At 47.8% G+C, this 16,137-nt stretch overlaps 1 protein-coding gene across 1 annotated transcript in view; it reads left to right on the forward strand.

The window, feature by feature from the left end:
• The first annotated feature begins 3,877 nt into the window (after nucleotides 1–3,877).
• Nucleotides 3,878–16,137, forward strand: part of LOC309567091 (myosin-3) — a 76,948-nt gene continuing 64,688 nt past the window's right edge. Inside the window, exons 1-3 of the mRNA XM_082272415.1 lie at nucleotides 3,878–4,085; nucleotides 8,143–8,286; nucleotides 12,276–12,432. Coding sequence (XP_082128541.1) covers nucleotides 3,882–4,085; nucleotides 8,143–8,286; nucleotides 12,276–12,432 — 505 coding nt within the window. The 5' untranslated portion in view covers nucleotides 3,878–3,881. The remainder of the gene's footprint in view (nucleotides 4,086–8,142; nucleotides 8,287–12,275; nucleotides 12,433–16,137) is intronic.

Consider the following 16,137-nt stretch of genomic DNA (forward strand, 5'->3'; position numbering starts at 1 on the left):
CTATTCTAACTTCTTTCTGTTGCTTTCCTCCTGTCTATCTTCTCTTCCTCCCCTTCCTTCTGTCTCTCTCCTCCTGTCACCTCTCTTCTCGCCCCCTGCTCTCTTCTCCCACCCCTCTGTTGTGTTATCTCCCCCTTTTCCCTCTTCTCTTCCCCCTTCTCCTCTTTCTTTCACTCTCTCATCCTCATTCTTTCTGTCGCTCTCTTCACCCTCTTCTTTTGGTCTCTCTCCTCCAGTCTCTCTCTTCTCTCATCCCTCCCCCTCTCTCCCCCCTCTTCTCTCTCCCTCTCTCTCTCCCCCCTCTTCTCTCATCCCTCCCCCTCTCTCCCCCCTCTTCTCTCTCCCTCTCTCTCTCCCCCCTCTTCTCTCTCCCTCTCTCTCTCCCCCCTCTCTTTCACTCTCTCTTCCTCCTTCTTTTTGTCTTTCTCCTCCTATCCTCTCTCTCCCCCCACTTCTTTCTGTCTCTCTCCTCCTCTCTCTCTCTTTTCTCCCCCTGCTCTCTTCTCTCATCCCCCCCCCCCTCATCTCTCTGCCCTCTTCCTCCTCTCTTTTTCACTCTCTCTTCCTCCTCCTTCTTTCTGTCTTTCTTCTCCTTTCCACTCCCCCCTCTTCTGTCTCTCTCCTATAGTCTCTCTCTTCTCTCACCCCTCTCTCTCTCCCCCCTCTCTCTTTCACTCTCTGTTCCTCCTTCTTTCTGTCTTTCTCCTCCTCTCCTGTCTCCCCCCCCCCACTTCTTTCTGTCTCTCTCCTCCTCTCTCTCTCTTTTCTTCCCCTGCTCTCTCCTCTCACCCCTCTCCTCCCCCCCCCCCCCCCTGTTGCTCATCTTCCACCCCAACCCCCATCTCTCTCCTCTTAAAATGGAATACGTTTTATTGGCAGAACAAAATAAATTTTAGCATGGCCAATGCAATAGAGACACCATTGTGGGGGGGGGGGGGGGGGAGCATGATTAGGTTTAAAGGATAATACAAAGAAGGACAAGGGGTGAGTCCAGGTAGGGGATTTTCTCTTGATCAACCCCCCCCCCCCATTTTATCTTTCTGTGAGATCCTGAAGTTTTCCCTCTCTTCTTTCTCAGGGTCCCATCTGTCTTTCTTAGCCGTTGATTGGATAACTAAGGTAAGTGCTTTTTAATGCCTGTGATGACAAGTTGGAAAACTTTTCCTGATCGCTGCCACTGATCAATGTATTTTTACAATAGCGAGAGCTACCGTCAATGTCTCAGCAGGGAGATTCCTCCATCTACTTTCTTTGCATTAATAGAGAAATTCTGTTATTTTTTTCATTCAGCCCACATATGGCCAGCTTTATCCTGGTGTGTTGGGTTTGTGATCATATTATACTAATGAATGTCATTATGAATGTCAGAACAATTACATACTGACAGCTGGAGGTCAGCAAAACAATGACACATTGAGACGTGGGGGTTCCAGAAAGCATATACACTGATACTTGGGGGTTCCAGAACAATGACCCACTGACATTTAGGGTTCAAAATAATGGCACACTGACACTTGGGGGTTAGAGAAAAATGACACATTGACACTTGATGGTCCAGAACAATACCACATTGACACTTCATGGTCCCCTAACAATGACACATTGAGACGTGGGGGTTCCAGAACACATATACACTGATACTTGGGGGTTCCAGAACAATGACCCACTGACATTTAGGGTTCAAAATAATGACACATTGACACTTGGGGGTTCCAGAAAAATGACACATTGACACTTCATGGTCCCCTAACAATGACACATTGACACTTGGAACTCCAAGAAAAATCATACGCTGATACTTGGGAGTCCCAGGACGATCGCAGATGATATGGGATTGGCAGCTAGCAATGTACAGATAGCAGATTAGGTCTCCGATACTGAAATAGCACTCGGGTCTTACAAGTTCTCAATAAACTGAGTGCTTCACATTCTGCAGACATGATGAAGACCTCAGAACTGTCTTCTGTCTAATCATTGTGTCATCACAATGAAACTGGCAAGCCATAAGAACCCCTCAATGCTGACAGCGCAGGATGGAATTAGAGTATATTATGCACATCTCTCTACTTGGTGACTGTTTTTCTCTGTATAGTGATGGGGGGGGGGCAACTTTTTATGCTCCTGCCCCTTGAGAACAAAGACACATTGAGACTTGGGCATCCGAGAATAATGATAAACTGATACTGGGGGGTTGGAGGCTGGAGAACACTGACACACTGAGTCATGGGGGTCAAAGATCAGTGACACACTGGGGGGGGGGGGGGATCCCAGAACAATGACACAAAGACACTGGGGGGGGGGGATCCCAAAACAATGACATACTGACAACTGGAGGTACAAGAACATAGACATGCTGACACTGGGGGGGATCCCAAAACAATGACACACTAACCATTGGAGGTCATAGAACATTACACACTGAGTCTTGAGGGTCCTGAGACAATCACAAACTGCCACTTGGGGTCCAGAGCAATGACACACAAACACTTCGGAGGGTCAAAACATTGTTCCAGAACATGGACACGGACCAGAACATGGACACTCTGGGATCCCAAAACAATGACTCATCAATAATTGGGAGGAAGTCCTCGTTATCCAAAACAATGACACGCTGGCATTTGGAGGTCCTAACACAATGATATGCTGATACCTGGGGGTCCCAGAACAATGACACTGACATTTGGGGGTCCCAAAAAGTTGACACACTGACAAAGGGAGTCCATGAACAATGGCATGCTGTCCATGGGGGATCCAGAACAATGATACTTTGGAGTCCAGAACAATGACACTTTGGAGTCCAGAACAATGACACACTAACACTTGGGGGGCTACAGAACAATGGCGCTCTGACACTTAAGGGGGGGTACAGAACAATGACACACTGACATTGTGGGATCCCAGGACAATGACACACTGACACCTGGGAGTCCCAGCAGCATAACACTGACACTTGTGGGCCCAGAACAGTGACAAACTGATCTTTGGCAGTCTCAGAATGAACACAAATGATACAATCTACAGACACCGGATTAGGTCCCTGATAATCAGGGGAGGACTGGCCCAGGAGGCAGGGGGGCAATTGCCCCCTGGGCTGCTCTGATGCCCCCCAAAAGGCTGCACTGCTTCTGCCACAGACATAACTAAAGGATTCCTGATGAAGAGAAGTAAGAAGTCCCCACCGCTGACCTACTGAGTGTGGGATGAAGACACGGAAAATACGCAGACCCCCCAGCATGGGTGGTGTAAACTGTGTCTGAGCAGAGGCCAGTTCCATGCCCCATTGGAGACTCTCCTCCCCCCAGCCAGCCCTGACAGAGTTGTCCCAGCTCCCCCCAACTGCCCCAGGTGGGGAACCTGGATTCGATCAGTAGAGAGTACCTGGAGCGGAGCTTCAGGCAGGAATGGGGGTTAGGAGGAGGCCAGGAAGAGAGAGATTGGGAGGGGGGCTGCACCATGGGCCTCTGGTTTGTACTTGCCCCCTGGGCCAAAAGTTGCCAGTCAGCCCCTGCTGATAATGACATAGCACTTAGGTATGTACTCACTAACATACAGTTGGGTGTTTCAGAACAACGACACATTGAAATATGGGGGTCCTATTACAATGACTCTCTGATACTTGCTGGTGGAACAAATACACGCTGACACTTGGGGTCCAGAAAAATGACACACTGAAACACAGGTAGAATAAAGAAAAACTGACCCTTGGGGTCCTAGAACAGTGAGCCATTGAGACTTGGGGGACATATGACATGCTGACATTTGTGGTCCAGAACAATGACACACTTAAGGATCCTAGATCAATGACTCAATGACGCTTAGGGTTCTCATTCTGTATGCTGTCTTAGAACCTTCTCACCCTCCCTCTCCTTCCAGCTGCCACCATGAGTAGTGACCAGGAGATGAAGGCCTATGGGGTGGCGGCTCCTTTTCTCCGAAAGCCTGAAAAAGAGCGGATTGAGGCCCAGAACCAGCCTTTCGATGCAAAGACCTACTGCTTTGTTACTGACCCCAATGTGGAGTACATCAAGGGAAAGATTAAAAGCACTGAGGCTGGAAAAACCACTGTGGAAACTGAGGAAGGCAAGGTAGGTGATGCCAGAGGCCATTAATGCTGTATGTCACCCAGGATTCATTATAGAAATGTCTTCTGTACTGAACAGTTTTATGAAGTACCAACTTTGCTAAATTTATTTCTATTTTAGACAGACTACAGAACAACCCAGCGCATATTCAGGGTCAACAGCATCCTTTTCTGTTAAAAGAAAAAATACCTTACTGTCTATGGCAGCCGTTCTCAACTAGGGTTCCTCCGGAGGTTGTAAGGAGTTCCTTGAGTTGTGGCTGATTGACCTCCCACTTGATAATCCCTGCATAGTTTCAGGGTCAACACCACTTGCAAAGCCAGCAGCATGGCATGATGATGACACCAATGATCCTATATTAGCAGTCTTTAAAACCGCTTGCCGACCGCCGCAAGTACATATACTGCGGTGGTCAGCCCCGTGCAGGCAAAGTGACGTATGGGTACGTCACTCACCTGCGAGCCAATAGGGGGCGAGAACACGCCGCCGGAGTTGCGCCCCCGTCCCTGATCGCTCACTCTGATCCCCCCGCGTGTGACTGGCGGACCCGATGTCCGCCGGTCACTCGCGATCGTCAGTTACAGAGGGAGAAAGGCAGGCGGCTAGTGTAAACAAAGCCACCTGTCACTCTCCCTTGTGTAACAGCAGAGATCATACGGTCCTGCTATGTAGGATCGTAGATCTCTGCTGTTACATGAAAAGCCACGCCCCTACACAGTTAGAAGCATGCCCCTAGGGACACACTTAACCCCTCCTTCTCCAATAAAGTTAACCCCTTCCCTGCCAGTGTCATTTTTACAGTAACAGTGCATATGTATAGCACTGATTACTGTAGAAATGTCACTGGTACCCCCAAAAGTGTCAAAAATGTCAGTCAAGGGTCCGATCTGTCCGCCGCAATGTCGCAGTCCCGCAAAAAAAAAATCGCAGATCGCCGCCATTACTCGTTAAAAAAAAACAACAAAAATGACAAAAATCTTTCCCTTAGTTAGTAAACGCAATAACTTTTGTGCAAACCAATCAAAATACGCTTTTTACAATTTTTTTTTACCAAACATATGTAGCAGAAAACAAATTGGCCTAAAATGTTAAAAAAATTTGATTTTTACATTTTTTTGGGGAATTTCATATAAAAAATGTGAAAAATATTGTTATTTTTGCAAAATTGTCGCTATTTTTTTTGTTTATAGCGCATGATCAAAAAAATTGAACAGGTGATCAAATACCGCCAAAAGAAAGCTCTGTTTGTGGGAAAAAAAGGACGTCAATTTCATTTGGGTACAGCGTCGCACGACCGCGCAATTGTCCGTTAAAGTCATGCAGTGCCGAATCGCAAAATACCCCCTGGTCAGGAAGGGGGTAAAATCTTCCGGGGCTTAAGTGGTTAAGGGGGGGTATTGTGACCGCCATTGTAATGGTTGTATTTTTTCTACGTACCACCAATGTAAGGGGCATTTTTCCCACTGACCCTGATGAATTGGTTTTAGTAAGGGCTCCCTAAGACCTAATAAACCATTTTAGGGGTTCCTCTGGGCTAAAAAGTTTGAGAAAGGCTGAGATGCCATACCTTATACCACAGACTGCATGTCATCTGACCTCAGGCTGCATGAGGCAGATGCTAACCACAACCAGTGCAGAGGAGGATTCTGGGAAATCCTGACCAGCTGTCTGCAGAAGAAAAATGTATCTGTTTGCTTCCTATTGAAAAGTCTATTTGGCTTAAAAGTTAAAAAGAAATATAATTTCATATGAATGACTGGGAGTGGGGGGTATAAATGTTGCATTGGTTTTTAATACCTTGATGCCAGTAAGCGCTCTATGGGGGCAGGACAAGCTGAATGATCAGATCTGATATCAGTTTAATTGTAATATTTGCAGAACTTGGTCTATCCTGCTGTCCTCCAGCTCTTCCTTTTATTATTTTCTTTCTGCTACTATACAGTCAAATTGTTACAAATATTTTGGAGAGGTCTTGTATTATCTCACTATTTTAACCTCCCCCTCCCCACACCCTCTCTCTATCTCCCCTTATCCTCTTGTCTTCCCTTTCTCCCTCAATCCCCACTCTCCCTCTTTGTCTCTCTCTCTCTCTCTCTCTCCTACTTCCGCAACCCTTCCTTTCTCTATCCTCCTATCCATTCCTTTTTTTTCTCCCCCTTCTCTCCCTTCCCTTGTTCCCACTCTACCCTTACCCACTCCCCCCCGCCCTTTTCTCTCTTCCACACCCTCTCTCTATCTCCCCTTATCCTCTCGTCTTCCCTTTCTCCCTCAATTCCCACTCTCCCTCTTTGTCTCTCTCTCTCTCTCTCTCTCTCTCTCTCTCTCTCTCTCTCACTCTCTCTCTCTCTCTCCCTCTCCTACTTCCCCAACCCTTCCTTTCTCTATCCTCCTATCCATTCCTTTTTTTTTCTCCCCCTTCTCTCTTTTCCCTTGTTCTCACTCAACCCTTACCCACTCACCTCCCCCCCCCCCTTTTCTCTCCTCCTCACCCACTCTTTCCCACTCTCTCTCCCTTCCCTGCTCTCTTTCACTATCACTCTCCCATCCACCCTCCCTTTTTCTCTTTCCCATGTCCTCCCTTTCTCTCTACTCCCTGCCCTGCTTTTCTACCTACCCCCTGCCCTCCCTTCCACTTTCTCCCTTGTTCTTCCTTCCTCTCTGTCCCTTGTCCTCCCTTCCTCACTCTTTCTCACCCTCTCCTCCTCTCTCTCTTGTCTTCCCTTCCTCTCTCTCCCCTCACCCTCCCTTCCTCTCTCCTCTCGTCCTCCTTTCCTCTCTCTCTCTTGTCCTCCCTTCCTCTCTTCCCCTTGTCCTCTTCCTCTCTCTCTCCCTTCCCTGCTGTCTTTCCCTCTATGATTACACTCTCTCTCTCCCCTCACCCTCCCTTTCTCTTTCTTTCTCACCCTCCCCTCCTCTCTCTATCCTTTCTTCCCTTCCTCTCTCCCCTTGCCCTCCCTTATTCTCTCCTCTCACCCTGCCTTCCTCTCTCTCCCTTGTCCTCCCATTCTCTCTCTCCCCTCACCCTCCCTTCCTCTCTTCCCCTCGTCCTCCTTTTCTCTCTCTCCCTTGTCCTCCTTCCTCTCTTCCCCTTGTCCTCTTCCTCTCTCTCTCCCTTGTCCTCCCATCCTCTCTCTCCCCTCACCCTCCCTTCCTCTCTCCCCTCGTCCTCCTTCCTCTCTTCCCCTTGTCCTCTTCCTCTCTCTCTCCCTCTCTTTCCCTTGTCCTCCCATCCTCTCCTCCTTCAACCTCATTTCCTTTCTCCCCTCACTCTCTTTTTCTCTCTCTCCCTTGTCCTCCCTTCCTCTCTTTCCTTTGTCCTTCCCTTCCTCTTTCTCCCTTGCCCGCTTTTCCTCTCTTTCCCTTGTCCTCCCTTATTGTCTCTCCCTTGCCATCCCTTTCTCTCTCTCCCTTGTCCTCTCTTCCTATCTTTCCCTTGCCCTCCCTTTCTCTTTCTCTTTCTCTCTCTCTCGTCCTCTCATGCTCTCTCTCCCTGGTCCTCCCTTCCTCTCTCCCCCTGCGCTCCCTTCCTTTCTCTCCCTCGCCCGCTTTTCCTCTCTTTCCCTTGTCCTCCCTTATTGTCTCTCCCTTGCCTCCTGTTCTCTCTCTCCCTTGTCCTGTCTCTCCCTTGTCCTCCCATCCTCTCTCTCACTTGTTCTCCCTTCTTCTCTCTCCCCCTGCCTATCCTTTATTGCTCTCTCTCACCCTCCCTTTCTCACTCTCCATCACTCTCTCCTCTTCACTCTCCCTTGTCCTCCCTTCCCCTTTCTCCCTCGCCCCTCCTGTCCGTCCCTTGCCCTCCCTTACTTTCTCTCTAACCCTTACCCTGCCTTTATCTCTACCCCTGCCCTCCGTTTCTCTCCCTCGCCCTCCCTTCCTCTCTCCCTCACTCCTCATTCCTCTCTCTCCCTTGCCCTCCCTTTCTCTTTATCTCCTTTCACTCCCCCCACTCTCCCTCTCTCTCTCTCTCTCCTTTTCCCTTCATCACTCTCTCTTCCCCCCCCCTTTTCTCTTTCCCCCATCCCCCCTATTTCTCTCTCTCCTTTCTTTTTTTATACATCAGACGGTCACAGTAAAACCAGAAAATGTGTTCCCAATGAATCCTCCCAAGTTCGATAAGATTGAGGACATGGCGATGTTGACTCACCTGAACGAGCCGGCTGTATTGTACAATCTGAAGGATCGATATAAAGCTTGGATGATCTATGTAAGTTCCCACCTACCGTTTCTTGTCAGACAGCCAGCATTCTCATGTGGTCATGAAAACTCTGTGTATCTCTGTATATAGAAAATGTGAAAAAATGAAGTAACCATCCCAAATATCACCTGGCTGACACATATAAATCCAACATCTCAGATCTGACTGTAGATGACGGTGAGATCACGTTATCCGCTCGCTACGTCTAATGGCTGCTTGCTGCAACTCATTAAAGTGGACCCTGGCCGGCCGTCACAAATAATGACTGAAATGTGCCTACTATATTTATTTCTTATAATTGTTGGCTCCATCTATTGGCCATAATGCAGTATTTTCCTGATTTACTGACACCGCATTATGGCCCCTAGATGGAATGGACAATCATATAAATTAATTGAATTAGACAAAATACAGGGATAATTTATGACAGGTGGGTGAATGTTTGTGACATTCGTCCAGTGACATTTAAAAAAAAAAAAAGCCCCCTAAGTAATGTGACACATATACAGATACAGTGCCTTGCGAAAATATTCGGCCCTCTTGAACTTTGCGACCTTTTGCCACATTTCAGGCTTCAAACATAAAGATATAAAACTGTAATTTTTTGTGAAGAATCAACAACAAGTGGGACACAATCATGAAGTGGAATGAAATTTATTGGATATTTCAAACTTTGTTAACAAATAAAAAACTGAAAAATTGGGCGTGCAAAATTATTCAGCCCCTTTACTTTCAGTGCAGCAAACTCTCTCCAGAAGTTCAGTGAGGATCTCTGAATGATCCAATGTTGACCTAAATGACTAATGATGATAAATAGAATCCACCTGTGTGTAATCAAGTCTCCGTATAAATACACCTGCACTGTGATAGTCTCAGAGGTCCGTTTAAAGCGCAGAGAGCATCATGAAGAACAAGGAACACACCAGGCAGGTCCGAGATACTGTTGTGGAGAAGTTTAAAGCTGGATTTGGATACAAAAAGATTTCCCAAGCTTTAAACATCCCAAGGAGCGCTGTGCAAGCGATAATATTGAAATGGAAGGAGTATCAGACCACTGCAAATCTACGAAGACCTGGCCGTCCCTCTAAACTTTCAGCTCATACAAGGAGAAGACTGATCAGAGATGCAGCCAAGAGGCCCATGATCACTCTGGATGAACTGCAGAGATCTACAGCTGAGGTGGGAGACTCTGTCCATAGGACAACAATCAGTCGTATACTGCACAAATCTGCCCTTTATGGAAGAGTGGCAAGAAGAAAGCCATTTCTTAAAGATATCCATAAAAAGTGTTGTTTAAAGTTTGCCACAAGCCACCTGGGAGACACCAAACATGTGGAAGAAGGGGCTCTGGTCAGATAAACTAAAACTTTTTGGCAACAATGCAAAACGTTATGTTTGGCGTAAAAGCAACACAGCTCATCACCCTGAACACACCATCCCCACTGTCAAACATGGTGGTGGCAGCGTCATAGTTTGGGCCTGCTTTTCTTCAACTGGGACAGGGAAGATGGGTAAAATTGATGGGAAGATGGATGGAGCCAAATACAGGACCATTCTGGAAGAAAACCTGATGGAGTCTGCAAAAGACCTGAGACTGGGACGGAGATTTGTCTTCCAACAAGACAATGATGCAAAACATAAAGCAAAATCTACAATGGAATGGTTCACAAATAAACATATCCAGGTGTTAGAATGGCCAAGTCAAAGTCCAGACCTGAATCCAATTGAGAATCTGTGGAAAGAACTGAAAACTGCTGTTCACAAACGCTCTCCATCCAACCTCACTGAGCTTGAGCTGTTTTGCAAGGAGGAATGGGCAAAAATTTCAGTCTCTCGATGTGAAAAACTGAAAGAGACATACCCCAAGCGACTTACAGCTGTAATCGCAGCAAAAGGTGGTGCTACAAAGTATTAACTTAAGGGGGCTGAATAATTTTGCATGCCCAATTTTTCAGTTTTTTATTTGTTAAAAAAGTTTGAAATATCCAATAAATTTCGTTCCACTTCATGATTGTGTCCCACTTGTTGCTTCTTAAAAAAAATTACAGTTTTATATCTTTATGTTTGAAGCCTGAAATGTGGCAAAAGGTGGAAAAGTTCAAGGGGGCCGAATACTTTCGCAAGGCACTGTATGTATTACCACTGACTGAGATCACAGTACTTTCCCCGACAATGCCTTCATCTGCTTTTTTTCCCCAGAAAGATGGATGCATTGAAAGAGAGAAAACAGAGTGTAGACCATACAAAATTTATTAAGACATATAGGTGCTTGAAAACTCACATTTCCATGCATGATCAAAAGCCTGAATAAAGATGATACCAGAGTCCCTTGGTGAGTCCTGGGCAGCAGGTCTTGGTTCTTCCGGTAGATGGATAAGATGCTTTCTCTCCACTTTCTCTGTGGATAGGCCAGCTTCTGGGGAGTAAGGGCGAGAGAGAGGAGTGAACCGCACCTTGGGCCGCAGATGCGCCAGTGACATCACAATAATGCGACGCGTTTCGGAGCATGTGCTGTATGGCCTAAGCCAAAACAGCGCGCTCCTTTCTCGAGCTGTAGTGGGACTCAAGAGGAGGCTTCTTTATATATATACGGTATACACGTCAAGCGCCACCTAGTGGCTGACAGTGTATATGCACCAGAAAACTTCAAGTAATACATTTTATTACCATTAAAACCTAGAAAAATATCTTTCCAGTGAATATATTATTATAAAACTCTTATATGGAGGAATTAATAACTTATACAAATATATAAAAAATTGTGTTCCATAATAATTTTGTTCAGGCATCATCTAGGGTCACCATCTACTTCCTGGGCTGAGATGCCAACCCAGAGATGACACAGTCTTGTAAATCCTGGTGCCTGTGCAGTTCTTGGCAGGGGCGTAACTACAGGGGTTGCAATTGCAACTGGGCCCCATGCTCCAGGGGGCCTGTGTGGCTCCCCTGTACACCTGGATAGATAGGATGTCACAATAAAGAACCAGGAAAGGATCAGTAAATATGTAATTTACCAGCTCCTTCCTTTTCTGAATGGACAGAGTCATAGTCAGTGACATTGGAAAAAATAAAATAAAATGATAAAAAATAATACAATTAAAATACCAAAAAATAAAAACTACTGACACCAGTGGGTGAACTTCCAGGATCGCAAAGGTCACACCTGGCATTCCACCACCATGGGGAGGACCCAAGATGGCAGGAAGGGAGCCCACTGCAGAACTTGTGAAAGGGTCCCGCAATGAGAGTAAAGGGCCCCAGGATCAGTGGGAAGAGCCCCAGGCTTGAAGGGAAGGGCCCCGGCCAGGGGTTCAGGGGGCCCTTCATGGTTTCTTGCATCGGGGCCCTGAAGGTTCTAGTTACGCCTCTGGTTCTTGACTGTGTTAAAAAATGCCTCACACAGATCATCTTCTGCTGCAGATTCTCACATTGGGACTTGCTACTAACGCTGCAGCCTGATCACTGGTGGAGGGGAGACTTAGGAAATGCCTCCTCCTGCCTGCAACAGACTGATGACATCATCTCAGCATAGGCAAAGTTCCTAACTGGAGCTCAAGGATGGCTCTTGCTGTATATTGTGACATGTCCTGAATTTATTTATGCAAACTTGCAAAGCTACTGACAGGTCCACTTTTATACGTCAGCAGACTCTGACAGTATGGTTACATTTGTAGGCCATGTGAGTCGGATCTGGTGAAGCCAACTCAGGAGCTGGAAGATCTTCAAACCTTCAGCACATGAGCACTTTTATTGAATCTACCTGAGTACCTAAAGCAGAACTAAAATCACTGATTTAACAGTTTCCCATGACAGGTATATTTAAGGCATGCCATGATTGATAACTGTCACTGTTGCTTGTGCTCTCAACCAAACTATCAAGCCATTAAATCGAAGGTTTATTTCCACTTTAAGTCATTTAAAGGATCCAATTTAAATCCCTCTCGGACATTCTCAACTCACAGATGCAATTGACAAATATAAAAAATTTGTTATTTCAGACATATTCTGGTCTGTTCTGTGTTACCGTTAACCCCTACAAGTGGCTGCCCGTGTACAACCCTGAGGTGGTTAATGCCTATCGTGGCAAGAAGCGCCAGGAGGCCCCACCACACATCTTCACCATCTCTGACAACGCCTATCAGTTCATGCTGACTGGTGAGTTGAAATGCAGATAGAAGCAGAAATTTAAGTTAGAAAAAAAAGCACACAGCACAAGAATGGTGGGAACCCATCATCATGGGCACAGTAGGTGGGCAGAGCAAAGAACTTGCTTGTACAGACCCGGGAACTCAGCACAGGGAATGGTGGGAACCCCTCATAATGGACACAGCAGGTGTACAGACCCGGGAACTCAGCACAGGGATGGTGGGAACCCCTCATAATGGACACAGCAGGTGTACAGACCCAGGAACTCAGCTCAGGGATGGGGGGAACCCCTCATAATGGGCAAAGCAGGTGTACAGACCCAGGGACTCAGCACAGGGATGGAGGGAACCCCTCATAATGGGCACAGAAGGTGTACAGACCCAGGAACTCAGCACAGGGATGGTGGGAACCCCTCATAATGGGCACAGAAGGTATACAGACCCGGGAACTCAGCACAGGGATGGTGGGAACCCCACATAATGGTCATAGCTGGTGTACATACCCAGGAACTCAGTACAGGGATGTTGGGAACCCCATATAATGGGCACAGCAGGTGTATAGGCCCAGGAACTCAGCACAGGGATGGTGTAAACCCCTCATATTGGGCACAGCAGGTGTACAGACCAGGGAACTCAGCACAGGGATGGTGGGAACCCCTCATAATGGGCACAGCAGGTGTACAGACCCGGGAACTCAGCACAGGGATGGTGGGAACCCCTCATAATGGGCACAGCGGGTGTACAGACCTAGGAACTCAGCACAGGGATGGAGGGAACCCCTCATAATGGGCACAGCGGGGGTACAGACCCGGGAGCTCAGCACAGGGATGGTGGGAACCCCTCATAATGGGCACAGCAGGTGTAAAGACCCGGGAACTCAGCACAGGGATGGTGGGAACCCCTCATAATGGGCACAGCCGGTGTACAGACCCGGGAACTTAGCACAGGAATGGTGGGAACCCCTCATAATGGGCACAGCAGGTGTACAGACCTGGGAACTTATTACAGACCTGGGAACTCAGTACGGACCCGGGAACCCAGCACAGGGATGGTGGGAACCCGTCATAATGGGCACAGCAGGTGTACAGACCCAGGAACTCAGCACAGGGATGGTGGGAAACTGCCATTCCACTCCCTGACAGCGAGGTGTGAGGTTGCTGATTCCTTAGCTCGTGTGCTTCCAGAAGCCAGGGGCTAGAGTTGTTTCTCTGCCCCAGGAGGGATGCTGGATCCTGGGGAGGACCCCGGCGGGGGCCCCCTGGATAGGCCTGAGACTAGGCCTCAGCCTATGGAAGACATGGAGCTCGGCCCAAGGAGGGGTGAATCCCTATCTACCTTTAGACGGAGGATTGTGGACAAGCTGACAAGGATTGAGAAAGAGGAGGAGAAATTGGCAGCTTTAAAAACTGAATTTAAAAAGAAAAAGTTGTATTGTGCCAAACTGTACAGTAAGAAGAGACCGGCTCTGAGGCCTGAATTAAAGGACTTGGAGCAAGCTTTGAGGAAGCAGAAAGAGTTGGTGAGCTCTCTGAAGGAAAGTAGCGGAGCTTTTAAGGAAAAATACAGGAATGAGGAACGTTTCAGCCGTATGAGGAGAGGAACCGTTTCCAGCATGGAGAGTGACCCAGCCAGTGAAGAGATGCAGGTACCGACAGAGTCAGCAGAGAGTGAGAAAGTGGGCCCGGAGGATGAGCCCAGCTCTTCAACACCTCAGACATCTGCTGAGCCCCCAATGGCGGAGGCCTCTGTCTCCCTCCCTCTGCAGCAGCAATGTGGAACATCTGAGCAGGAGGTTGAGGGGGGTACTGGCATGTTGGAGTTCATCGCTGAGCTGGAAACCCCTCTGGATGGAAGAAAGTTACATTTTTCTGCGGATTCCTCAGATGAGGAGATGGATACCGTTCCTCGCCCTATGAAAGAGAGACCTGTGGAGAGAGGAACATTCACCATGAAGCCTGCAACAACCAGGAGGAAGTTTGATCCCACCATCAGCCATGACACTGCAGAGGTAACAACACAGCAAGCAGGTACAGTGTGTGTGCAAGGTGGTGATGTGAACTTTAATGACAATGTGCTTGCTGAGGGTTGTAGTGCTATGGGCTGTCAGCCCACACCCATAGACAATCTGCAGCATGCAGTGCAACCTGATGCACCTGCTAAAAAAACTTTAAATGCGATTGGTGGGAAAACTGAAAATAACTTTGAGCTTTTGGTTGAAGTGTCTGCAGAGAGGAGCACCACGGACATTGCAAAGGCTTTTCCTGACCCAGATAAAGCTGTTGTTCCTGAAAATGGTGCAGGAGATGCTGGGAGCAGTAGTGCTACAACTGTTGGGGATTCTGCAGTAAAAAAAACTGTGATTGAACCCAGGAAAGCAGCTGAGTGCTTAGAGAAGGGGGAGGGGGTGGGTCTTGTCTCTGCTGCTCCAAAGACTGCAAGGGTTGATTCAGGCTCCTTGTCAGCAGGTGTGGTTGTGTCTAAGGACAATGCTGTAATTACTGGTATGTCTGGGAGGAAAACCTATGCTGGTGCTGCTACAGGATCTGGTAGGGGGGAGCATGGAAATGGTTTATCTTCCTCACTATTTAAAAGGAGGAATGTGGTTCAGCTCAGATGGGAAGGCGAAGGTATTCCCCCATATAGGAGAGCTGTGGTTGATAAGATTCTGCAGATGGGGTTTAGACCCGAAGATATCTTCGCCCTGATCAGTCCGACCGGCTCCTATGAGTATGATTTGTCCTTTATCCGTCCGGAGTCTTTGGACATATTTTGGGAGAAATATGAGCATGTGTGTAGGAGCCTGCCGGACTGGAGAGGGCTCATCCCCAAAGTTGTGTCACGTCAGCCACTTATTAAAATGGTGACGATTCTTGTGCGCAATGAGTCCATTCCACAAGGGGATTTATCTGTATGGCTGAGGAGATATGGAGACATCCTGAGCCCCTTACACAAAATTATGGATGACCGAGGAATATGGACGGGGGGATGGTCTGTGCAGCTAAAACTGAGGGTTATTGATAATGTCATCCAGCATCTGCCATCCTCAGCTTTCCTGGGAAGGGACAGGCTGACCATCTTTTATCCAGGCCAGCCAAAACTGTGTAATAAATGTGGGGATAAAGGGCACTTTGCGTCCTCCTGTCCAGTGATGAAATGCTCTCTGTGTCAGGATTTAGGGCATTTGGCAAAGGATTGCAACATTATAAGGTGCAACTTGTGCAATTCGGTTGGGCATCCTTATAGCCAGTGTCCAGAGGCAATGCATAACCAGCCTGAGCTCATGAGAGAGTTCTTCCGCCTGGACATGGAGGATGCTCAGAGCTCAGCAGCTAGGGTGCCTGCGATTCCCTCTGAGTCTGTGCCAATGCCCAGTGTGCATGTGTCTTCCCAGTCTGTGCGTTTGCCTAGTGTGCCTGTGTCTTCCCAGTCTGTGCGTTTGCCTAGTGTGCCTGTGTCTTCCCAGTCTGTGATTTCCCAGTCTGTGCCAATTCCCAGTGTGTCAGTGTCTTCCAAATCTGTGGTGCCCCAGTCTGTGCGTTTGCATGTATCAGTTACCGAGAATGTGTCCAATCCTTCTGTGTCTATGTCCTCCAAAATTGCAGAGGCCGCAAGAGGTGCTGATGCAGGGGCATCAAGTGCAGTGCCAGTCCCACCCCCTCGACATTTCAGGGCTTCTATTGGGGACCAGGGGATGCAGAGGAGTGGGGAAAATGGT

Source organism: Pelophylax lessonae (assembly GCF_965119305.1).
Source record: "Pelophylax lessonae genome assembly, chromosome: 11".
Lineage (NCBI taxonomy): Eukaryota > Metazoa > Chordata > Amphibia > Anura > Ranidae > Pelophylax > Pelophylax lessonae.